Source organism: Bos grunniens, chromosome 15 (assembly GCF_055505025.1).
Source record: "Bos grunniens cultivar Pamir isolate PY7600 chromosome 15, Bosgru_T2T1.0, whole genome shotgun sequence".
Lineage (NCBI taxonomy): Eukaryota > Metazoa > Chordata > Mammalia > Artiodactyla > Bovidae > Bos > Bos grunniens.
This window is the reverse complement of record NC_141179.1, coordinates 83008021-83032820: the sequence shown is the minus strand read 5'-3', so window position 1 is coordinate 83032820 and position 24800 is coordinate 83008021. Positions and strand designations below refer to the sequence as shown.

At 41.9% G+C, this 24800-nt stretch overlaps 1 protein-coding gene across 1 annotated transcript; it reads left to right on the top strand.

The window, feature by feature from the left end:
• Window positions 1-359: 359 nt before the first annotated feature.
• LOC147358841 (glycine N-acyltransferase-like) lies at window positions 360-24800 on the top strand. Its single transcript, XM_086338742.1, is given in 7 exon segments — window positions 360-539; window positions 14960-15055; window positions 19950-20057; window positions 21480-21606; window positions 23708-23879; window positions 24137-24144; window positions 24314-24800. Coding segments are annotated over 6 exon segments (891 nt in total). The 5' UTR covers window positions 360-539; window positions 14960-14974; the 3' UTR covers window positions 24709-24800.

The following is a 24800-nucleotide window of genomic DNA, read 5'->3' as shown; positions in this document are numbered from 1 at the left end:
ACAAAGGGAATGGCAACCCACTCCAGTTCCTTGCCTGGACAGAAGAGCCTGGAGGGCTACAGTCCATGTGGTTGCAAAAGAGTTGGACACGAGTTAGCAACTAAACAACAGCAACAACAGAGACCAGGAAGGGGAGGAGGGAGGTACTGTCTACCAAGTGTGACCTGGGATCCAGCCTATTGGTTTCCTGCAGCTTGGATTTCAGAGTAACGGCAGGGCCTTTGGGCAAAGAGCAGCCTGGTGTTTCACAAAGAGGAGCTCACGTGCACACTGGCAGCCTCCCAACCTTTCAGAACCCGTTCCCGCAACACGAGACCCAGACGGCAAGGGCTGGATTTCATGAACACTGGCTCCTAACTGTTTGCCTCAGTGCAAGGTCCACATCGCAAGCCTCCGCTTAGCAATTTCTGCAGAAAGCACCCCTAAAGGCACTCAGCAAGACACCACCAAACTGACTGCATCAAAGAGAAATTTCATCATCTACAGAGGGCTCCTCTTCAGGTGTTCCCGCAAAGCTTGGTGTGAAGACAGCTTTCCAGGTAAGTACCCGTTCCAAAAAAAAGGATAATCATTGCTCTGTGACATCTTCTCCACTTACATAAGACAAATCAAAGTGCTCATATTGTCTTATGCTCAGAATACGATGATAAATATAAGAAAAAGGAATAGCTGGAACTTAAGAAAAGTGTATCCAGCACCTATTCTGGAAAACACAACTTGTTACGTACCATGAAAAAATCTTGCATTTTCCAGATCTGAACTAATAAAGGAATGAGGAAAGATCTGGACTTTTCCCAGAAGTGTGTGGGTAAAAGGAGCACTTCGCTATGGTTTTTCCTGTGGTCATGTGTGGATGTGAGATTTGGACTGTGAAGAAAGCTAAGTGCCTAAGACTTGATGCTTTTGAACTGTGGTGTTGGAGAAGACTCTTGAGAGTCCCTTGGAGTCCAACCAGTCCATCCTAAAGGAGGTCCAACCAGTCCATCCTAAAGGAGATCAGTCCTGGGTGTTCTTTGGAAGGAATGATGCTAAAGCTGAAACTCCAGTACTTTGGCCACCTCATGCAAAGAGTTGGCTCATTGGAAAAGACTCTGATGCCGGGAGGGATTCGGGGCAGGAGGAGAAGGGGACGACAGAGGATGAGATGGCTGGATGGCATCACTGACTCAATGGACATGAGTTTGAGTGAACTCCGGGAGTTGGTGATGGACAGGGAGGCCTGGAGTGCTGCAATTCATGGGGTCGCAAAGAGTCGGACACGACTGAGTGACTGAACTGAAATGAATTGAACTAAATACGTGAAGACGACACTCTAAACATCACCCTGTTTAATCCTTCTGGTCATATTTTAAGATAGGCAGCATTTTGTCTCTTTAATGATAAGAAAGTTGTTGTACTTTATGTTAGAGAGGAAATGAGCAGATGAGTAAGGACAAGAATACAGAACAGATCTGCTGTAATAAACTTGTTTTAAAGAATTCACTTATATTTCTACCACCACAATCCATCTTTTTGTGTTCTCTTTTGAATTTATGCCTACGTATGTGGTATATGGGGAAACAGTGGAAACAGTGTCAGACTTTATTTTTCTGGGCTCCAAAATCACTGCAGATAGTGACTGCAGCCATGAAATTAAAAGACGCTTACTCCTTGGAAGGAAAGTTATGACCATCCTAGATAGCATACTCAAAAGCAGAGAGATTACTTTGCCAACAAAGGTCCGTGTAGTCAAGGCTATGGTTTTTCCAGTGGTCGTGTATGGATGTGAGAGTTGGACTGTGAAGAAGGCTGAGCGCCGAAGAATTGATGCTTTTGAACTGTGGTGTTGGAGAAGACTCTTGAGAGTCCCTTGGACTGCAAGGAGATCCAACCAGTCCATTCTGAAGGAGATCAGCCCTGGGATTTCTTTGGAAGGAATGATGCTAAAGCTCCATTGATGCATCCAGTACTTTGGCCACCTCATGCGAAGAGTTGGCTCATTGGAAAAGACTCTGATGCTGGGAGGGATTGGGGGCAGGAGGAGAAAGGGACGACAGAAGATGAGATGGCCGGATGGCATCACTGACTCGATGGATGTGAGTCTGAGTGAACTCCGGGAGTTGGTGATGGACAGGGAGGCCTGGCGTGCTGCGATTCATGGGGTCGCAAGAAGTTGGACACGACTGAGCGACTGATCTGATCTGATCTGATTGGATCTGATGTGGTATATGAGCTTTTTCTCGCTCGTCCCTGTGTATGAAGAAGAGGTGACCATCATGGAGCTGTATCATAGTCCATATTTCCTTCCTCTTAGCTGCACACTGCGCTTTTGTTCAGTCCTTGCTTATTATGATCATGTAGCTTAATCAGTTTCTGCTGAGAGCGTTTTTGCTTCCTTTTGGATTGTTTTCTTTGGGTTAATTTCTTCTTCTGGGAATAACTAAGTCAAAGGTTTGGATTTCGCTCCCCAGGACGCTGCCTGTTACCCAGTTCTGCAGCTCAGGGTGAGCGTGTCCAAAGCCCTGTAGTCTGTCCAGATTCCTGTTTCGGTTGCTTTCAGTCTACTTGATTTATGAATCTCGAGCTCAGTTGTTTTCAGTCTACCCACCAAGCTTGGTTTTTGGTTCCTGTGTGCATCCATAAAGGATGGTTCTAAACCCTATGCTTTTCAGGAAATACGGTGATATTACACCCCACAGACTGTTTAAAACTTTGTTGAAGTATAGTTGACTTATAATGTTGTGTTAATTTCTGCTATACAACAAAATTCTCCAGTTACATATGTTGAACACATATATATTTTTATATATTCCTTTTGACTTTCCTTTCCACTATAGTTTATCACAGGATGTTGAGTATAGTGCCCTGTGCTGTATGGTAGATCTTTGCTCTTGACCCTAACATCCTATATGTAATAGCTCACATCTGCTAACCCCACACTCCCAATCCTTCCCTTCCCAACCACCATCCCCCTTGACAACCGCAAGTCAGTTCTCCACGTCTGTGAGTCGGTTTCTGACTCACACATATGTTCCCTCATGTCACATTTTAGATTTCACTTCCGGGTGATAACACACGGTATTTATCTTTCTCTTTCTGACTTCCTTTACTTGGTATGATAATTTCTTGATCCGTCCATGTTGCTTCAAATGGTATTATTTCATTCTGTCTTATGACTGAGTACTATTCCACTGTGTATATATATGTGTGCGTGTGTGTACATATATTGTGTCTTCCTTGTCCATTCTCTCAATGGGCGTTCAGGGTGTTTTCATGTCTTGGCTGGTGTAAACAGCGCTGCTGTGAACAAAAGGTGCATATATGTTCCTGAACTACAATTTTGTGTGAATATATGCCCATGAGTGGGATTGCTGGATCAAAGGGCAACCCTATTTTTAGTTTTTTGAGGAACGTCTATACTGCTTTCCATAGTGGCTACATCCATTTACATTCCTACCAGAAGTGGAAGAGGGTTCGCTTTTCTCCATAGCCTCTCCAACATTTATTATTCGTAGACTTTTTAATGATGGCTATTCTGACCTCACCCCACAGGGGTCATCTTATACTCGGGTAACTCCTTATGAGTTGCCTCGAGATGAAAGGTAAGATTAGCCTTCAGGAATGCTATCCTTTTTATAGTCCTAAGATGTTGAAATAGGGCTTCTCTGGTGGCTCAGTGGTAAAGATTCTGCATGCCAATGCAGGCGACATGGGTGTTACCCCTGTTCCTGGAAGATCCCCCATGCCATGGAGCAAGTAAGCCTGTGCACCACCGCCACTGAGCCTGTGCTCTGGAGCCCGGGGCCATGACTACTGAGCCCACGCGCCCTAGAAACCATGGTCTATGATAAGAGAAGCCACTGCAGTGGGAAGCCCAAGCACTGCAGTGAGAAACTAGCATGCTGCAGTGAGAAACTCCCGCGCTTAAATGAGAAGCCCGCGCACGGCAGTGAGAAACTCACGCTGGGCAGCGAGAAGCCCGCACACTGTACACACTGCAGGGAGAAACTGGCGCCTGACAGTGAGAGCCCACGCATGGCAGTGTGAAGCCCCCGCACTGCAGTGAGAAACTCCCGCACTGCAATGACAAGCCTGCACACGGCAGTGAGAAGCCTCCACACTGCAGGGAAAAACTCACTCACTGGAGGGAGAAACTCGTGCACTGCAACTCCAGAACAGCCCCGGCTCGCTGCAACTAGAGGAAAGCCTGAACAGCAAGGAAGACCCAATAAAACCAAAAGTAAATAGATAAAACAAATAAATTTAAAAAAAAATCCTCCAATACACAACAAGGCTCTGGACTTTTCTTTTTTTTTTTTTTTTTTCTTTTAAATTTTATTTTTAAACTTTACATAATTGTATTAGTTTTGCCAAATATCAAAATGAATCCGCCACAGGCATACATGTGTTCCCCATCCTGAACCCTCCTCCCTCCTCCCTCCCCACACCATCCCTCTGGGTCGTCCCAGTGGACCAGCCCCAAGCATCCAGTATCGCGCATAGAACCTGGACTGGCAACTCGTTTCTTACATGATATTCTACATGTTTCAATGTCACTCTCCCAAATCTTCCCACCCTCTCCCTCTCCCACAGAGTCCACAAGACTGTTCTATACATCAGTGTCTCTTTTGCTATCTCGTACACCAGGTTATTGTTACCATCTTTCTAAATTCCATATATATGCGTTAGTATACTTTATTTATGTTTTTCCTTCTGGCTTACTTCACTCTGTATAATAGGCTCCAGTTTCATCCACCTCATTAGAACTGATTCAAATGTATTCTTTTTAATGGCTGAGTAATACTCCATTGTGTATATGTACTACTGCTTTCTTATCCATTCATCTGCTGATGGGCATCTAGGTTGCTTCCATGTCCTGGCTATTATAAACAGTGCTGCGATGAACATTGGGGTACACGTGTCTCTTTTCCTTCTGGTTTCCTTGGTGTGTATGCCCAGCAGTGGGATTGCTGGATCATAAGGCAGTTCTATTTCCAGTTTTTTAAGGAATCTCCACACTGTTCTCCATAGTGGCTGTACTAGTTTGCATTCCCACCAACAGTGTAAGAGGGTTCCCTTTTCTCCACACCCTCTCCAGCATTTATTATTTGTAGACTTTTGGATCGCAGCCATTCTGACTGGTGTGAAATGGTACCTCAGAGTGGTTTTGATTTGCATTTCTCTGATAATGAGCGATGTTGAGCATCTTTTCATGTGTTTGTTAGCCATCTGTATGTCTTCTTTGGAGAAATGTCTATTTAGTTCTTTGGCCCATTTTTTGATTGGGTCATTTATTTTTCTGGAGTTGAGCTGTAGGAGTTGCTTGTATATTTTTGAGATTAGTTGTTTGTCAGTTGCTTCATTTGCAATTATTTTCTCCCATTCTGAAGGCTGTCTTTTCACCTTGCTAATAGTTTCCTTTGATGTGCAGAAGCTTTTAAGGTTAATTAGGTCCCATTTGTTTATTTTTGCTTTTATTTCCAATATTCTGGGAGGTGGGTCATAGAGGATCCTGCTGTGATGTATGTCAGAGAGTGTTTTGCCTATGTTCTCCTCTAGGAGTTTTATAGTTTCTGGTCTTACGTTTAGATCTTTAATCCATTTTGAGTTTATTTTTGTGTATGGTGTTAGAAAGTGGTCTAGTTTCATTCTTTTACAAGTGGTTGACCAGATTTCCCAGCACCACTTGTTAAAGAGATTGTCTTTAATCCATTGTATATTCTTGCCTCCTTTGTCAAAGATAAGGTGTCCATATGTGCGTGGATTTATCTCTGGCTTTCTATTTTGTTCCATTGATCTATATTTCTGTCTTTGTGCCAGTACCATACTGTCTTGATAACTGTGGCTTTGTAGTAGAGCCTGAAGTCAGGTAGGTTGATTCCTCCAGTTTCATTCTTCTTTCTCAAGATCGCTTTGGCTATTCGAGGTTTTTTGTTTTTCCATACAAATTGTGAAATTATTTGTTCTAGCTCTGTGAAGAATACTGTTGGTAGCTTGATAGGGATTGCGTTGAATCTATAAATTGCTTTGGGTAGTATACTCATTTTCACTATATTGATTCTTCCAATCCATGAACATGGTATATTTCTCCATCTATTAGTGTCCTCTTTGATTTCTTTCACCAGTGTTTTATAGTTTTCTATATATAGGTCTTTAGTTTCTTTAGGTAGATATATTCCTAAGTATTTTATTCTTTCCGTTGCAATGGTGAATGGAATTGTTTCCTTAATTTCTCTCTCTGTTTTCTCATTATTAGTGTATAGGAACGCAAGGGATTTCTGTGTGTTGATTTTATATCCTGCAACTTTACTATAGTCATTGATTATTTCTAGTAATTTTCTGGTGGAATCTTTAGGGTTTTCTATGTAGAGGATCATGTCATCTGCAAATAGTGAGAGTTTTACTTCTTCTTTTCCAATTTGGATTCCTTTTATTTCTTTTTCTGCTCTGATTGCTGTGGCCAAAACTTCCAAAACTATGTTGAATAGTAATGGCGAAAGTGGGCACCCTTGTCTTGTTCCTGACTTTAGAAGAAATGCTTCCAATTTTTCACCATTGAGGATAATGTTTGCTGTGGGTTTGTCATATATAGCTTTTATTATGTTGAGGTATGTTCCTTCTATTCCTGCTTTCTGGAGAGTTTTTATCATAAATGGATGTTGAATTTTGTCAAAGGCTTTCTCTGCATCTATTGAGATAATCATATGGTTTTTATTTTTCAATTTGTTAATGTGGTGTATTACATTGATTGATTTGTGGATATTGAAGAATCCTTGCATCCCTGGGATAAAGCCCACTTGATCATGGTGTATGATCTTTTTAATGTGTTGTTGGATTTGGATTGCTAGAATTTTGTTAAGGATTTTTGCATCTATGTTCATCAGTGATATTGGCCTGTAGTTTTCTTTTTTTGTGGCATCTTTGTCAGGTTTTGGTATTAGGGTGATGGTGGCCTCATAGAATGAGTTTGGAAGTTTACCTTCCTCTGCAATTTTTTGGAAGAGTTTGAGCAGGATAGGTGTCAGCTCTTCTCTAAATTTTTGGTAGAATTCAGCTGTGAAGCCGTCTGGACCGGGGCTTTTGTTTGCTGGAAGATTTTTGATTACAGTTTCAATTTCCTTGCTTGTGATTGGTCTGTTAAGATTTTCTATTTCTTCCTGGTCCAGTTTTGGAAAGTTGTACTTTTCTAAGAATTTGTCCATTTCTTCCACGTTGTCCATTTTATTGGCATATAATTGTTGATAGTAGTCTCTTATGATCCTTTGTATTTATGTGTTGTCTGTTGTGATCTCTCCATTTTCGTTTCTAATTTTGTTGATTTGATTTTTCTCCCTTTGTTTCTTGATGAGTCTGGCTAATGGTTTGTCAATTTTATTTATCCTTTCAAAGAACCAGCTTTTGGTTTTGTTGATTTTTGCTATGGTCTCTTTTGTTTCTTTTGCATTTATTTCTGCTCTAATTTTTAAGATTTCTTTCCTTCTACTAACCCTGGGGTTCTTCATTTCTTCCTTTTCTAGTTGCTTTAGGTGTAGAGTTAGGTTATTTATTTGACTTTTTTTCTTGTTTCTTGAGGTGTGCCTGTATTGCTATGAACTTTCCCCTTAGGACTGCTTTTACCATGTCCCACAGGTTTTGGGTTGTTGTGTTTTCATTTTCATTCGTTTCTATGCAAATTTTGATTTCTTTTTTGATTTCTTCTGTGATTTGTTGGTTATTCAGCAGCGTGTTGTTCAGCCTCCATATGTTGGATTTTTTAATAGTTTTTGTCCTGTAATTGAGATCTAATCTTACTGCATTGTGGTCAGAAAAAATGCTTGGGATTATTTCTATTTTTTTGAATTTACCAAGGCTAGCTTTGTGGCCCAGGATGTGATCTATCCCGGAGAAGGTTCCATGTGCGCTTGAGAAAAAGGTGAAATTCATTGTTTTGGGATGAAATGTCCTATAGATATCAATTAGGTCTAACTGGTCTATTGTATCGTTTAAAGTTTGTGTTTCCTTGTTAATTTTCTGTTTAGTTGATCTATCCATAGGTGTAAGCGGGGTATTAAAGTCTCCCACTATTATTGTGTTATTGTTAATTTCTCCTTTCATACTTGTTAGCATTTGTCTTACGTACTGTGGTGCTCCCGTGTTGGGTGCATATATATTTATAATTGTTATATCTTCTTCTTGGATTGATCCTTTGATCATTATGTAGTGACCTTCTTTGTCTCTTTTCACAGCCTTTGTTTTAAAGTCTATTTTATCTGATATGAGTATTGCTACTCCTGCTTTCTTTTGGTCCCTATTTGCATGGAAAATCTTTTTCCAGCCCTTCACTTTCAGTCTGTATGTATCCCGTGTTTTGAGGTGGGTCTCTTGTAGACAACATATGTAGGGGTCTTGTTTTTGTATCCATTCAGCCAGTCTTTGTCTTTTGGTTGGGGAATTCAACCCATTTACGTTTAAGGTAATTACTGATAAGTATGATCCCGTTGCCATTTACTTTATTGTTTTGGGTTCGAGTTTATACACTGTTTTTGTGTTTCCTGTCTAGAGAATATCCTTTAGTATTTGTTGGAGAGCTGGTTTGGTGGTGCAGAATTCTCTCAGCTTTTGCTTGTCTGAAAAGCTTTTGATTTCTCCTTCATACTTGAATGAGATCCTTGCTGGGTACAATAGTCTGGGCTGTAGGTTATTGTCTTTCATCATTTTAAGTATGTCTTGCCATTCCCTCCTGGCTTGAAGAGTTTCTATTGAAAGATCAGCTGTTATCCTTATGGGAATTCCCTTGTGTGTTATTTGTTGTTTTTCCCTTGCTGCTTTTACTATTTGTTCTTTGTGTTTGATCTTTGTTAATTTGATTAATATGTGTCTTGGGGTGTTTCTCCTTGGGTTTATCCTGTTTGGGACTCTCTGGGTTTCTTGGACTTGGGTGATTATTTCCTTCCCCATTTTAGGGAAGTTTTCCACTATTATCTCCTCAAGTACTTTCTCATGGTCTTTCTTTTTGTCTTCTTCTTCTGGAACCCCTATGATTCGAATGTTGTAGCGTTTAATATTGTCCTGGAGGTCTCTGAGATTGTCCTCATTTCTTTTAATTTGTTTTTCTTTTATCCTCTCTGATTCATTTATTTCTACCATTCTATCTTCTAATTCACTAATCCTATCTTCTGCCTCTGTTATTCTACTATTTCTTGCCTCCAGGGTGTTTTTAATTTCATTTATTGCATTATTCATTATATATTGACTCTTTTTTATTTCTTCTAGGTCCTTGTTAAACCTTTCTTGCATCTTCTCAATCCTTGTCTCCAGGCTATTTATCTGTGATTCCATTTTAGTTTCAAGATTTTGGATCAATTTCACTATCATTATTCGGAATTCTTTATCAGGTAGATTCCCTATCTCTTCCTCTTTTGTTTGGTTTGGTGGGCATTTATCCTGTTCCTTTATCTGCTGAGTATTCCTCTGTCTCTTCATCTTGTTTAAATTGCTGAGTTTGGGGTGTCCTTTATGTATTCTGGCAGTTTGTGGAGTTCTCTTTATTGTGGCGTTTCCTTGCTGTGTGTGGGTTTGTACAGGTGGCTTGTCAAGGTTTCCTGGTTAGGGAAGCTTGTGTCGGTGTTCTGGTGGGTGGAGCTGTATTTCTTCTCTCTGGAGTGCAATGAAATGTCCAGTAGTGAGTTATGAGATCTCTATAGTTTTTGGGTGACTTTGGGCAGCCTGTATCTTGAAGCTCAGGGCTGTGTTCCTTTGTTGCTGGAGAATTTGCTTGGTATGTCTTGCCCTGGAACTTATTGGCCCTTGTGTGGTGCTTGGTTTCAGTGTCGGAATGGAGGCATTTGATGAGCTCCTGTCAATTAATGTTCCTTGGAGTCAGGAGTTCCCTGGAGTCAGGGTTTGGACTTAAGTCTCCTGCTTCCGGTTATCGGTCTTATTTTTACAGTAGTTTCAAAACTTCTCCTTCTATACAGCACCATTGATAAAACATCTACATTAAAGATGAAAAGTTTCTCTACAATAAGGGTCACTCGGAGAGGTTCACAGGGTTACATGGAGAAGAGAAGAGGGAGGAGGGAGTTAGAGGTGACCCAAATGAGATGAGGTGAATCAATAATGGAGAGAGTGGGCTAGCCAGTAGTCACTTCCTTATGTGCACTCCACAACTGGACCACTCAGAGATGTTCACGGAGTTATACAGAGAAGAGAAGGAGGAGGAAGGTGACAGAGGTGGCCAGAAGGATAAAAGGGGGGAATGAAAAGGAGGGAGACAGATCCAGCCAGTAATCAGTTCCCTAAGTGTTCTCCACCGTCTGGAACACACAGAAATTCACAGAGTTGGGTAGAGTAGAGGGGTTAGGGAGGAGACACAGGGGAACTGGTGGAGAAAAAGGAGAGTCTAAAGGGAGAGAGAGCAGTCAAGCCAGTATTCTTGCTCCCTAGTGAAAAATGGGTCCTGAAGATTGGGTTCTTAAAGGTATAAAATTGGTAACAATTACATAAAAGCAAAAATTAAAAATCTAGAGTAGAGTTTGGAATTTCAAAAATACGATGTTAAAGAAAAGAAGAAGGAAAAGAAAGAGAGAAAAAACGAACAAACAAAAACAAACAAGGTCGCGAAAATTGTAAAGAAAGTACAGGTACAAAATTGATAACTAATACCAAAAAGCAAAAATTAAAAATCTAGAGTAGAGTTTGGAATTTCAAAAATAAAATGTTAAAAAAAAAAAAAAGAAGAAGAAGAAAAATAAAGAGAGAAAACAGACAAACAAAAACAAACAATGTCACAAAAATTATAAAGAAAATACAGGTACAAAATTGATATTATTCAGATATACAATGTTATATAGAAGAAGAAGAGAAAGAAACAGAGAAGAAGAAAAAAAGAAGTCACAGAAATTATATATAAAAAAACTATAGGTATAAAATTAATAACAAATACCAAAAAGCGAAAATTAAAAATCTAGAGTAGAGTTTGGAATTTCTAAAATACAATGTTAAAGAAAAGAAGAAAAAAAAAACAAAAAACAAAAAACAAGGTCAAAAAATTATAAAATATATATATATGAAGTTTGCTGAAGAAGAAAAAAATAGGGTCTTTTTTTTTTTTTGCAAAGTAATAGGTTATAAAAGTGAAAATTAAAGGAACAATAGAGGACTTAAAATTTTTTTTTAATTAAAAAAAAAGAAAGAATGATTGTAAAAATAATAAAAATATATCTAGGACTTTCTTGGTGTTGTTGTGGGTTCAGTTAATTTTTGGCTCGTTCCTTGGTCAGACTTATATTTCTCAAGATCTATAGGCCCCTTCCTATGTAGTCCGTAGTAACCACAGGGTTTTGGTCTATTGCCTGTAGCTTCCAAGGCGTTTCCCTCTGTTATATCTTCTTCTATTTGCTAGTCTCTTCAGTATCTGGTTTCCGCCCTGACACAAAGGGGACAGTGGAGGACACTTTTTTTTTTTTTTTTAGGCTTACTTGTTCAGTCGCGCTGTGGGGAGGGAGGGAGGAATGCTGCAAACAACACTGGCATGGGCTCGCAGTGCCTCAGCCACCCTGGGTCTGCCCCCGCTCACGGCGCATGTAGCCACCCTGCCCACACTGCTCGGGCTCTAGGTTGTTCCGCTGGGAACAATCCGAGGCTGGCCCTGGGTTGCATGCACCTCCCAGGTCCAAGCCGCTCAGGTTCAGGCACTCGGGTAGTCCTCAGAGGCGCAGACTCAGTTGGGCCTGCGTTTTGTGCTCTTCCCAGGTCCCAGCAGCTCAGGTGATGAGGTGTTTGGCAAGCGCCAATGCTGCGACTTAACGCCTCCCCGCCACTCGGTTATCTGGGTGTAAAACCGGCGCACCTTCTCAGGCAGATGTTGACCGTCCAGACCCCAAAGAAGTTTTAGTTAGCAAAGAAGCCTGCTTACAGTTTTATAGATAATGTCTCTCTGGGGCTGCGATTGCCCCCTTCCGGCTCTGGCTGCCCGTCACCGGAGGGGGAAGGTCTGCAGCCGGCTATCTCTGTTCAGTCCTTTGTTCCGTGCGCGGGCCTGGCAGTCTTAGGTTAAGACTGGCTTTTCGCGTGGTAGATATCCCACAGTCTGGTTTGCTAGCCCAAATTATTTCGCTCAGATAGCGCTCAGGGTGTTCAGGCCAGATTCTTACTCTCAGCGATGCAGCCCGCGCCGCGCCTCCCTGCCCAGCCCCCGCTTGCTAATGGCAGATGCAGGCGTCTGTGCTGCTTCTCCGCTGGGGGAGTTACCGTAGGGCTCGCAATATGCGAGTTTTAATTGTTAATTTATTTTTTCTCCCTGTTATGTTGCCCTCTGTGCTTCCAAAGCTCGGCACAGATTCGGCAGTGAGAAGGTTTCCTGGTGTTTGGAAACTTCTCTCTTTTTAAGATTCCCTTCCCAGGACGGAGCTCCGTCCCTCCCTCTTTTGTCTCTTGTTTTTTTGTCTTTAATATTTTTTCCTACCTCCTTCCGAAGAGTTGGGTTGCTTTTCTGGGTGCCTGATGTCCTCTGCTGGCATTCAGAAGTTGTTTTGTGGAATTTACTCAACGTTTAAATGCTCTTTTGATGAATTTGTGGGGGAGAAAGTGTTCTCCCCGTCCTACTCCTCCGCCATCTTGGCTCCTCCTCCCTGGACTTTTCTTTAAGACATACCTTAGTAAAAAGCAACTGGAAACCTTTCCCATGTCCAGCATATATTATGTACTCAATACATATATGTTGATTGGATTAATCAATCTCTATGTTTCTGGAACGTGGAGTTACTAAACAGGTAAATACAGCATTTCTTGCATCAAATCATCCTCATCACCCACTTACTGAGGGCATGTTATGTGCCGCATGACAGAGAATGAGATGGTTGGATGGCATCACCAACTCAATGGACATGAGTTTAAGTAAACTCTGGGAGTCGGTGATGGACAGGGAGGCCTGGCATGCTGCGGTCCATGGGGTCGCAAAGAGTCGGACACGACTGAGCAGCTGAACTGAACTGAGTGCAAGAAGTGTAACAGATAGGATAACAAATAAGACGAGGTTCCTGCCCCAGAGGCAAATACAGTCTGGAAAAGTAAACTCTAGCCCAGAGTAACAAGTTATGTAATGCAGGTATGCAAAAACACTTACGAGAGCAGAGAAAATGGAGTGATTGTTCTGTCTGAAGTAAGAAACAAACAGGGATCATCATCCAGTAGAAACTATCAGATCAGATCAGTCCCTCAGTCGAGTCCAACTCTTTGCAACCCCATGAATCCCAGCACTCCAGGCCTCCCTGTCCATCACCAACTCCCGAAGTTCACTCAGACTCACGTCCATCGAGTCACTGATGCCATCCAGCCATCTCATCCTCTGTCGTCCCCTTCTCCTCCTGCCCCCAATCCCTCCCAGCATCAGAGTCTTTTCCAATGAGTCAACTCTTCTCATGAGGTGGCCAAAGTACTGGAGTTTCAGCTTTAGCATCATTCCTTCCAAAGAAATCCCAGGGACTTCTGATATCCTTCAGAAAGGACTGATTGGATCTCCTTGTAGTCCAAGGGACTCTCAAGAGTCTTCTCCAACACCACAGTTCAAAAGCACCAATTCTTTGGCGCTCAGCCTTCTTCACAGTCCACCTCTCACATCCATACATGACCACAGGAAAAACCATAGCCTTGACTAGACGAACCTTTGTTGGCAAAGTAATGTCTCTGCTTTTCAATATGCTACCTAGGTTGGTCATAACTTTCCTTCCAAGGAGTAAGCGTCTTTTAATTTCATGGCTGCTGTCACCATCTGTAGGGATTTTGGAGCCCAGAAAAATAAAGTCTGACACTGTTTCCACTGTTTCCCCATCTATTTCCCATGAAGTGGTGGGACCGGATGCCATGATCTTCATTTTCTGAATGTTGAGCTTTAAGCAAACTTTTTCACTCTCCACTTTCATTTTCATCAAGAGGCTTTTGAGTTCCTCTTCACTTTCTGCCATAAGGGTGGTGTCATCTGCATATCTGAGGTTATTGATATTTCTCCCAGCAATCTTGATTCCAGTTTGTGTTTCTTCCAGTCCAGCGTTTCTCATGGTGTATTCTGCATATAAGTTAAATAAACAAGGTGACAATATACAGCCTTGACGAACTCCTTTTCCTATTTGGAACCAGTCTGTTGTTCCATGTCCAGTTCTAACTGTTGCTTCCTGACCTGCATACAAATTTCTCAAGAGGTGGATCAGGTGGTCTGATATTCCCATCTCTTTCAGAATTTTCCACAGTTTATTGTGATCCACACAGTCAAAAGCTTTGGCATAGTCAATCAAGCAGAAATAGATGTTTTTCTGGAACTCTCTTGCTTTTTCCGTGATCCAGTGGATGTTGGCAATTTGATCTCTGGTTCCTCTGCCTTTTCTAAAACCAGCTTGAACATCAGGAAGTTCATGGTTCACATATTGCTGAAGCCTGGCTTGGAGAATTTTGAGCATTACTTTACTAGCCTGTGAGATGAGTGCAATTGTGTGGTAGTTTGAGCATTCTTTGGCATTGCCTTTCTTTGGGATTGGAATGAAAACTGACCTTTTCCAGTCCTGTGGCCACTGCTTAGTTTTCCAAATTTTCTGGCATATTGAGTGCAGCACTTTCACAGCATATCTTTCAGTATTTCGAATAGCTCAACTGGAATTCCATCACCTCCACTACTATCACAACATTGTAAATCAGCGATACGCCAACAAAAAGTTTTAAAAACAAATACAATGTGAATGAATGAGCCAGTTCTTTGACACATGGATCAAAATAGACATTTCATCTTTAGGTATTGAAAATGGGACTATGTATTTGCATGGTTTTTCTATATCAATATGTATAAATAGGTTTATAACTAGAGATGATTAGACTATAAGCTGTATACACGTGAGAAATAGAAGAGAGACACTGAAGAGGGCTCTGGCAATCAGCACAGAACTCGCTCCTCTTGCTCCTGAATCTCCTCCAGCTCCTCTCACTCATGGCTGTTTCCTGGTTGTCTCTCTAGGCTTACGTGTCTTGCATGATGTTCCTGCTGCAAGGTGCCCAGATGCTGCAGATGCTGGAGAAATCCTTGAGGAAGAGCCTTCCTATGTCCTTAAAGGTGAGAACGGCAAATTCTTGGGGAGTTTTCCCCTTGGGGAGTGAGGACTAAGAAGTTCCTGCGAATGAAGAAGAGAGACTAGTGTTTGCTAAGTGCCTATTCTGTGCCAGGCCTTAGAGCATGTTTCCTCTGGTTTAACATGCATAACCTCTCTGCAATATGTTCACTGTTATGCCCACATCACTGCTGTGAAGATGGAGGCTTGGTGAAGTGATTTGCCCGATACCCCAGATAGTGAGCTGCAGTGCTATGGTATGAACATAGGAATGCCTGAGACCTAACATTGCTTTTTTTCTCCAAGTTGAATAAAAAAGTGTTCCCTTGCTCCTTTTTAAGAAACATTCCATAATAGCACTGGGAATTTGCCCAGAGCTCTCCTACAAAATTAGCTAAGACTGCATGTTAATTTTTAATTTTTTCTCCCTAAAGGAACAGTTGCCAGATCATGAGCCGCCTTTGAAATTACCAATGAATCAATTTCTATTTGACTTAAATTTCCAAGTTTCTCTGAACATACTGCACATCAGGCTATTTTGATAGTCAGGCTGACACTGAGGATCTCTGTTCACCTAGTACAATTGATCAGAAACGTTAGGATTAAATAGGGAATACTCATAAATGTCCCCATCCAGAACTGTTCCATAGCAGCTCTACTGATTGGCCGAGGTCCTCGCCTTAGCAATGAAAGGGATGGTGTCCGTTCCAGTGGAATTTAAATGCAACCATGTGTCTGTGGGGAGTTTGAGCAAATTCTGGGCCATCATGAAGGACAGGGAGGTCTGCCGTGCTGCAGTCCATGCGGTTGCAGAGTCAGATATGACTGAGTGACTGCACAACAGCAACAGTGTGTGTGTGTGTGTGTGTGTGTGTGTGTGTGTGTGTAAAATCGTTTTTCCCTGAAATATTTTTTGTTTCTTAGGTCAGATTAGAAACTAGATTTCTACTGTTTTGTCAGACACTCCTACAAGATGCATACAGTTGAGATTAGGTAAATGCATTTTTCACCCCCTCACTCTCTAATAGATTTTTCTGCTTCTTCTTTCAGTATAAAGGTGGAAAGTGCTGGCAGTATTTTATTTCTAGATCATATGGCTTCATTTATTAGAAATAGACTAAGGGGGGTACTCCCTAATGGTCCAGTGGTTCAGACACCACACTCCAAGGCGGGGGCCCAGTTCCGATCCCTGGCCATGGAACTGGATCCCACGTGCCAAGCTAAAGGAGCACGGGCAGCAACTAGAGACGTGCATTCTACAACTCAGACCTGGGGCAGCCAAATAAATATTGAAAAAGAGAAAAATGGACGAATGAAACAACTCACCCTGTCTTTAAATTACTGCCTGAAAATGACTTCAGATCAACTAATTTAAAACTAAAAAACCACCCCCTTCAGTGGATCCCACTAAATACAAATCTCTGTTACCTTTCACTTGATAAATCCTTAAGATCCAGGCAAACTCTCAGAGAAACAGTCAATTTTTTCTTAGAGATAAGATCAATCATACATTTTAAGAACATTTGCTTAAGATATTTTTTATGGTGAGTAGCTATTTTTTAATATTCTTCAGCCTAAAACTTTCTCCTCGAGTTAAGTGGACTCCAAACATTTCGAGAAAACTGTTGGTGGGTCCAAGGCCCTTATGCGGACCATCTCTGTGTTAAGAAAAGGTGGTCCTCTTGGGTCCCCAGCTTTCCTGAAGAAACAGCATTGGTTGTATATTGGAGATGCACATTATACCCTAGTTCAAATCTATGGTACTTGTTTGCCAGGTACTTTTAATGGAACTGTAACCTGGAACTCAGTACTTGAGTCTCAGTTCAGATAATGTCCATCTGCCCTTCTCAGTGTTGGCTATTCAGTACATTTTATTGTGTGTGAACTCCAGTTGAGTCAATTTAGAGTAGTTGCCTGACTCACTATGTTCCGAGTTCAATAGAAAAAAGGTTTTAATTAATTCAGCCAGAGGAATAAGAAAGAGAACAGTTACACGTATTTTCAGATCTTGTAATGAATCATATATTAATATAAAATGGTTTTACAGACTTCCCAGGTGGTACTAGTGGTAGAAAATCTTCCTGCTAATGAAGGAGACATAAGAGACACAGGTTCGATCCCCGGATTGGGAAGATCCTCTAGAGTAGGAAATGGCAACTCACTCCAGTATTCTTGCCTGGAGAATCCCATGGACAGAGGAGCATCGTGGGCTGCAGTCCACGGGGTTGCAGAGAGTCAGACACAACTGAGCGACTAAACACAAGCACATAAAATAGTTTTACACCCCCAGGTGCCGATGTGTAAAAACACTCCACTGAATTTCTATTTCAAGCCTCCATTCGTGGCTGAAAACAATACATTCAGGTAAGATCAGGCAACATAGACTTTTCTCCTCTTTCTCCATGATCTAACATCAATAGTTCATGTGAGGTGGAGAGTGGTAGGAGGGAAAGACGTTGAACAGTCTTTGGTCACCATTAACCACGGTAGAAGTCATTCAACTGGATAACATGTTTTTTTTTTTTTTTCCACCTTTGGTCTCTGGCAGTTTCCATGCTGGTATCTGCAGAGGTTTCATGTCCACAAGAGTCACGAGGCCCATGGCAGAATTCATTCACTGCTGCATTCCCCACCCCTCAAACAACTAGAGTATTTAAGACCCAAGGGTGCCCTCATACATTCTCTCCTTGCTCTTCCCTCTCTCTCAACAGCCTGTGCAACACGGTGGGGCTGGGATTCCAAGACTGGACTCAGGCCGCCAGATTCCACAGTCCATTCTCTTGAGCATTTTGCTGTAGCCTTTGCTTATTGGTGGGAGGAAATTGCCACCAAGGGGTTATGAAGACATGTGAAAGAGTTTTAAACGTGTCCATAAACTTTCAACTAGTAATTACCTTCTGGATAATGTAAGGAAATAGCAGGTGCCCATGCAAAGATGTCTGTGCAGGCATGCTCTTTGAAGAACTATCTGTTAAAATGAAAATTTGGAACCAGCTGTAATGACCTTTAACAGGCAAAGGTACAAATGAATTGTGGTACTGATTCTATATAATGGAATCCTCTGCAGCAATTAGAACATAATTTAAAAATTTTTATATTTATGAACATAGAAGTACTTCCACAATTTATTCAGTGGGGGGAAAGATCATGTATCTGATCATTTTACATTTGTAAAATTGTGTATGTCCATGAAGTTCTCTGGTGGCTCAGATGGTAAAGAATCCACCTGCAATGTGGGAGACTGGGATTCGATCCTTGGGTTGGCAAGATCCCCTGGAGGAGGGCATGGAAACCCACTCCAGTATTCTTGCTTGGAGAATCCCATGGACAGAGGAGCCTGGCAGGTGGCAAAGAGTCAAACATGAGGTGTCAAGAGTCAATGAGGTGGCAAAGAGTCAAACACGACTGAGTGACTAAGCATAGCACATGGGTATGACTAGAAGACAGTCTGGGAAAAGATAACAAACCCTACAAAAAAAAAAAAAAAAAGAGTGATGTTCTTAAGATCACTAACTTTGTTTGTCCAAACATTTTGCCATATGCATATATGAGTTATATTTATTGTTGTTCAGTTGCTCAGTCGTGTCCAACTCTTTGGGTCCCCGTGGACTGCAGCACACCAGGCTTCCCTGTACTTCACTGTCTCCCAGAGATTGCTCAAACTCACCTCCATTGAGTCAGTGATGCCATCCAACCATCTCATCCTCCTGCCCCCAATCCGTCCCAGCATCAGGGAGTTTTCCAATGAGTAGCTCTTCACATCAGGTGGCCAAAGTATTGGAGCTCCAGCTTTAACATCAGTCCTTCCAATGAATATTTGGGGTTGATTTCCTTTAGGATTGACTGGTTTGATCTTCTTGCTGGTCAAGTGACTTTCAAGAGTCTTCTCCTGCACCACACTTTGAAAGCATCAATTTTTTGGTGCTCAACCTTCTTTGTGGTACAACTCTCACAACCATACATGACTATTGGAGAAACCATAGCTTCGACTAGACAGACCTTTGTCAACAAAGTGATGTTTTTAATTTTTAATATGCTCTCTAGGTATGTCATAGCTTTTCTTCCAAGGAACAATCTTTTACGTTTATGGCTGCAGCCACCATCCACAGTGATTTCAGAGCCCAAGAAAAGAAAATCTGCCACTGCTTTCATTGTTTCCCCATCTATTTGCTATGAAGTGATGGGACCGGATGCCATGATCTTAGTTTTTTGAACGCTGGGTTTTAAGTCAGCATTTTCACTCTCCTCTTTCACTTTCATCAAGAAGCTCTTTAGTTTCTTTTCATTTTCTGCCATAAGGATAGTGTCATCTGCATATCTGAGGTTATTGATACTTCTCCTGGAAATATTGATTCCAGCTTGTGCTTCATCCAGCCTGGCATTTTGCATGATGTACTCTGCATATGAGTTAAATAAGCAGGGCAACAATATATAGCCTTGATGTACTCCTTTCTCAATTTGGAACAAGTCTATTGTTCCATGTCCGGTTCTAACTGTTGCTTCCTGACCTGCATACAGCTTTCTCAGGAGGCAGGTAAGGTGGTCTGGTATTCCCATCTCTTGAAGAATTTTCCACAGTTTGTTGTGATCCACATAGGCAAAGGCTTTAGTGTAATCAATGAAGCAGAATTAGATGTTTTTCTGGAATTCTCTTGCTTTTTCTATGATCCAATAGATGTTGGCAATTTGATTTATATTAGATGGGCAGAAAATTTTCTCATTTCAGGTAAAAAAAAAAAAAGGTTTCACGTGGAGATTGTTGACATAGATGCCCTATTTGTCTTTTTTCCACTATAAAATTTCATGATTTCATAGAAATAGGCCTTGTCCTGATCAAAGAAGGTACTTTGCCATCCCTTCCTGATAGGCTGACCCCCTCACTTCCTCTGCACACTGCAGGTTTATGGGACCATCATGTACATGAACCATGGAAACCCATTCAATCTAAAGGCCCTGGTGGACAAGTGGCCTGATTTTCAGACCGTGGTTATCCGCCCTCAGGAGCAGGTAAGGGGCAGGTGTGGAGTGAACGTGTTATGTTTATCTTTGCTGCGTGCCTAGCATGTGCCTGGCAGTGTGGTGGACCCTGGAGACACGGAGATGAAACACAGTGACAGTGAACAGGCCCCTGTCCTCAAGAACCTCAGAGTCCGGAGGGAAATATAGATAGATAAATAAATGATAATTTAGCACAAAGTGTACAAGAACAGAAAATGTAAAGCATACAAAGAAATCACTGGTGAAAACTGATGAGCTGTGGAGGCTGAAGACGGAAGTTGCAGAATCAGGTGAGAGACACCTCTGAATGGATGTTTCATTGGAACTGGATTTTGTTGATAAATACATCTTTGTTAGGCCGAGAAAGAATGGAGGACATTCTAACCAGAGAAAGTAGCAAGGACAAAAATAGGAAGGTATACAATAAGACAGTTAGCTAAGGTGATTATAAAAGCAAACTTATATTAGAATTTCTGTATGCATTTTGGAAAAATATTAAAAAGTCATAAAACTATATAGTTTATACATTTCAAAGACAAAACATTCTAAGTTCATTAAAAATATCCAGTAAAATTATAGCTTTATAAATATATAAATATACTTTCCCTAAAAATAATGTTATTTAAAAACTGGAAACAAAAAAACATATTTAATGAATAAACATATTGATAAACACTGAACTGAAATAAAATTATTTGATCTTTTGTCTTCAATGGGATATTATAAACAAAATTTGATAATGATGTCATTGCTGAGTTGTGAATGTATTTTTATGAAACGTATTCCAAACATTTTTTAAATTCTATAATTTTCCACTAGCTGTTATGTTTTTCTGTGACTTTTTCATGCACATAATCTCACCCCCTTTTTAATAATTTGACAGGATTTTTCTGCATAAGTGATTTCATTGTTTTTCTGTAATTACAGTTTGTTCAACTAGTTTAATATTGTGAGTAAGCATTTCTAATAGGTTTTCATCTTCTTTTTCCTAATTAAGTATAGATAGAAATTTCAACCCAGAATTATCAATATCTAAATTGTCATGCTCTAGTTGATATGTTCAACAAGTATTTGAAATAAGAAAAATTTATTCTTGCAACAGAAACTTTTCCTTGTCAATTGCTTTTATCCCTGTTGAGAAAATGAAAATATAGAAAAGTGCTTTCTAGATAGTTGTGCCTTTGTTTGAGAGGACATTTTGACACAATGTATATAATATTCTTCAGTTTTTCATCATAATTTGAATACCTGAATAGTTTATAGCTTATACCTCATAGCTTAAATGATTCAGAAAAATTTGTAGTGCACAAATACAGACAGCAATATTTTAGTACTGAAAAATACCACAGTTTAGTAGATTTTAGGGAAAAAAGGGTTAAAATTATGAAAAATAAGAAATTTATTTTGTCCCCCATTTCTTTATGACAACAGGACATGAAAGATGACCTTGATCACTACACTAATACTTACCATGTCTACTCTGAAGATCTTAAGAATTGTCAGGAATTCCTTGACTTACCAGAAGTCATCAATTGGAAACAGCATCTGCAGATCCAAAGTAAGTAACAGGAATGGACTCACCTCTCCATCCTAGCAATTTCTTCTTGTCATCTATGTCCTTTCTCCAAGCTCCAGACCCTCCACCTGCTGTCAACAGTTTTGTTGTTGTTGTTCAACTACAACTGTACATGTAAAGGGGAAGAAACACCCTCCAAGCTTGTATGGGATGCTATAGAGGACTGTACATAGTCCCCGGATAGCCAAGGATTTGTGCCACACTTTGCAGACATAAGCAGGATATCTTAGGATGGTTGGGTATCAGAGCAGAGCTTTCCCCAGGGACTTTCCTGTGGCTCATCCAGGAAAGAATCCCCCTCCAATGCAGGAGACCTGGATTCAATCCCTGGGTTGGGAAGATCCCCTGGAGAAGGGAACGGCTACCCACTCCAGTATTCTGGCCTGGAGAATCCCATGGACTATACAGTCCATACAGTGTCACAAAGAGTCAGACATGACTGAGTGACTTTCACTTCACTTGCAGACTTTCAACCTTCACTTGCAGGGTGCCTTAGGATGGTTGGGTATCAGAGCAGAGCTTTCCCCAGAGAATTCTGTTCTTAGATCACCTCTCAGGTCACAGAGAACAGCTGTCATGGTTATGAGCAACCCCTGCAGAGTCAGACCACCTAGAATGGCATTTGCCTGTGACTTTGCTATGTGATCCTAGCCAGAGACATTATCTGAGATCATGATTTACATATATAGAATTGAGAATAATCAGTTCAGTTCAGTTCAGTTGCTCAGTTGTGTCCAACTCTTTGTGACCCCATAGACTGCAGCATGCTAGGCCTCCCTGTCCATCACCAACTCCTGGAGCTTTCTCAGACTCATGTCCATTGAGCCAATGATGCCATCCAACTATCATCCTCTGCCATCCCCTTCTCCTCCTGCCTTCAATCTTTCCCAGCATCAGGGTCTTTTCAAACAAGTCAGTTCTTCTCATCAGGTGGCCAAAGTATTGGAGTTTCAGCTTCACCATCAGTCCTTCCAATGAAGGACCCAAAACACAGCAGTGTTGAAAAGATTCAATGAAATCTTGACCAGGAATTGCTGAGTACAATGCCCGGATGTTTCAGTTCATTTCACTGCATAGGAAAGCTCATAAATCTGTGAACTGACAGGTGGGCTGGGCTTGGCAAGGCGGTTGTTCTGTTGGTCTCCTCTGGGTTTTCATATGCAACTGCAGTCAACTAATGGGTGGGCCATGGGCTGGTTTCTCTAGCATGGCCTAGCGTATGTCTGAATGATGGTCTGACTGTCAGGGCTGGCTACTTGTGGTCATACAATAGGCGCACACATCCTCAGCAAGCTAGCCTAGGCCTATTCACGCGGTGTTGATCTCAAGGAAACAGAAATGCAAAGACATGGTGAGCCATAACGTGCAAGCATTTTTAAGCCCCTCCCTGCATCAATATACTCTTTCCCAATTGGTGAAATCCAGTCATATGGCCAAGGTCAGATGCAGTGCAGGAGGGGAACTATTCCAGGGAATGGATACAAGGACATGTGGGCAAACTGAGGACCATCCCTGCAGTCATCTCTGCAATCATCTACCGTACTGGAAACACAGTAAGTTCTCCATAGATGGTGGCAACTCTAATGATGATAGCTCACCTTCTTTGGTCATCAGAACCACATGGTTATGTAGCCCAGGAAACTTAGGTCTAGGTATGACCATGACTGAATGAATTCCTAGACATGTTTTCAATTTTGTAAAACAAGGAAAACTGTACAGATCTTGACTACATAACCCCAGTCATACAGCAGCACCACCAACGTGTGAGTGGCTCAGACCTGTCCAACTCTCTGTGACCCTATGGACTGTAGATTTTCAGGCTCCTCTGTCAGTGGAATTCTCTAGGCAAGAATACTGAACTGTGTTGCCATTCCTTTCTCCAGGGGATCTTCCCAACTCTGGATCGAATCCGGGTCTCTGGCATTGCAGGCAGATTCTTTACTGGCTGAGCCACCAGGGAAGCAGCCCCAAGCCCATCTCCAAAGTTTTCTGTCTATAAACCCTCAGATACTCCTACTCCACTGGAGAGCTTTTCCTTAGAATGGACTTAAATCATGGCATGTCTCCTTATAATCCCATCTAGGTACACAGTCCAGCCTGAATGAAGTAATACAAAATCTTGCAGCCACGAAATCCTTCAAAGTCAAGCGATCAAAAAACATTCTCTACATGGCATCTGAGACAATAAAGGAACTGACTCCATCCCTGCTGGATGTAAAGAACTTACCAGTCGGCGATGGCAAACCAAAGGCTATGTGAGTTTGATAAAAGCTACTCTGCACCACTTACACCTCTCATACACAAGTAGCCTCCAGCCTTGTCTGCCTGCTTTTACCCTTGCTCCCCACAATCCATCTTCTTCAAGGCAGCCAGAATAAGCTTTTTGAAAAAATGTAATTCAAGCCGTGTTTCTCCCTGCTTAAAATAGGCCACCAGGTCCTCTCCTCTGGAGCGTGTCAGGCCTGTGCTGCCCTCTCTGACCTGTCTTGCCCTTCTAGCTCACTCAGTCCAGCAACAGCAGCCTCTTTCTCATCCTCCATCCTCACAAGCTCAGCCACAGTCCAGGAGTCTGTGTGCCCTCTCTCCTCCGCCTCCTCTCTCTCTATAAGGATGATAGAGGTGGGGACAGATGCAAACCTCTAAAGTCACAGACTGTGCTTTTCTCTTGGAACACCCACAGCTGACCCAGAGATGTTTAAGCTCTCATCTGCAGATCCTAGCCACGCGGCTGTGGTGAACAGATTCTAGCTTTTCGGAGGCAACGAGAGGAGCCTGAGGTTCATTGAGCGCTGTATCCGGAGCTTCCCCAACTTCTGCCTGCTGGGGCCCGAGGGGACCCCTGTGTCTTGGTCCCTGATGGACCAGACAGGAGAGATGCGGATGGCAGGCACCCTGCCTGAGTACCGGGCCCAGGGGCTCGTCACCCACGCCATCTACCAGCAGGCCCAGTGTCTGCTCAAGCGGGGCTTCCCTGTGTATGCTCACGTGGACCCCAAGAACCAGATCATGCAGAAGATGGGTCAGAGCCTCAACCACATGCCCGTGCCCTGTGACTGGAACCAGCGGAACTGTGAGCCTCTGTGAGCGGCCCTGAGCAGGAGCCAGGGTGGAGGGGTATGAGGACGTGATGGGGGGCAGAGCGCGATGGAAGGAAGAATAAATTGTGGCTGCGATCA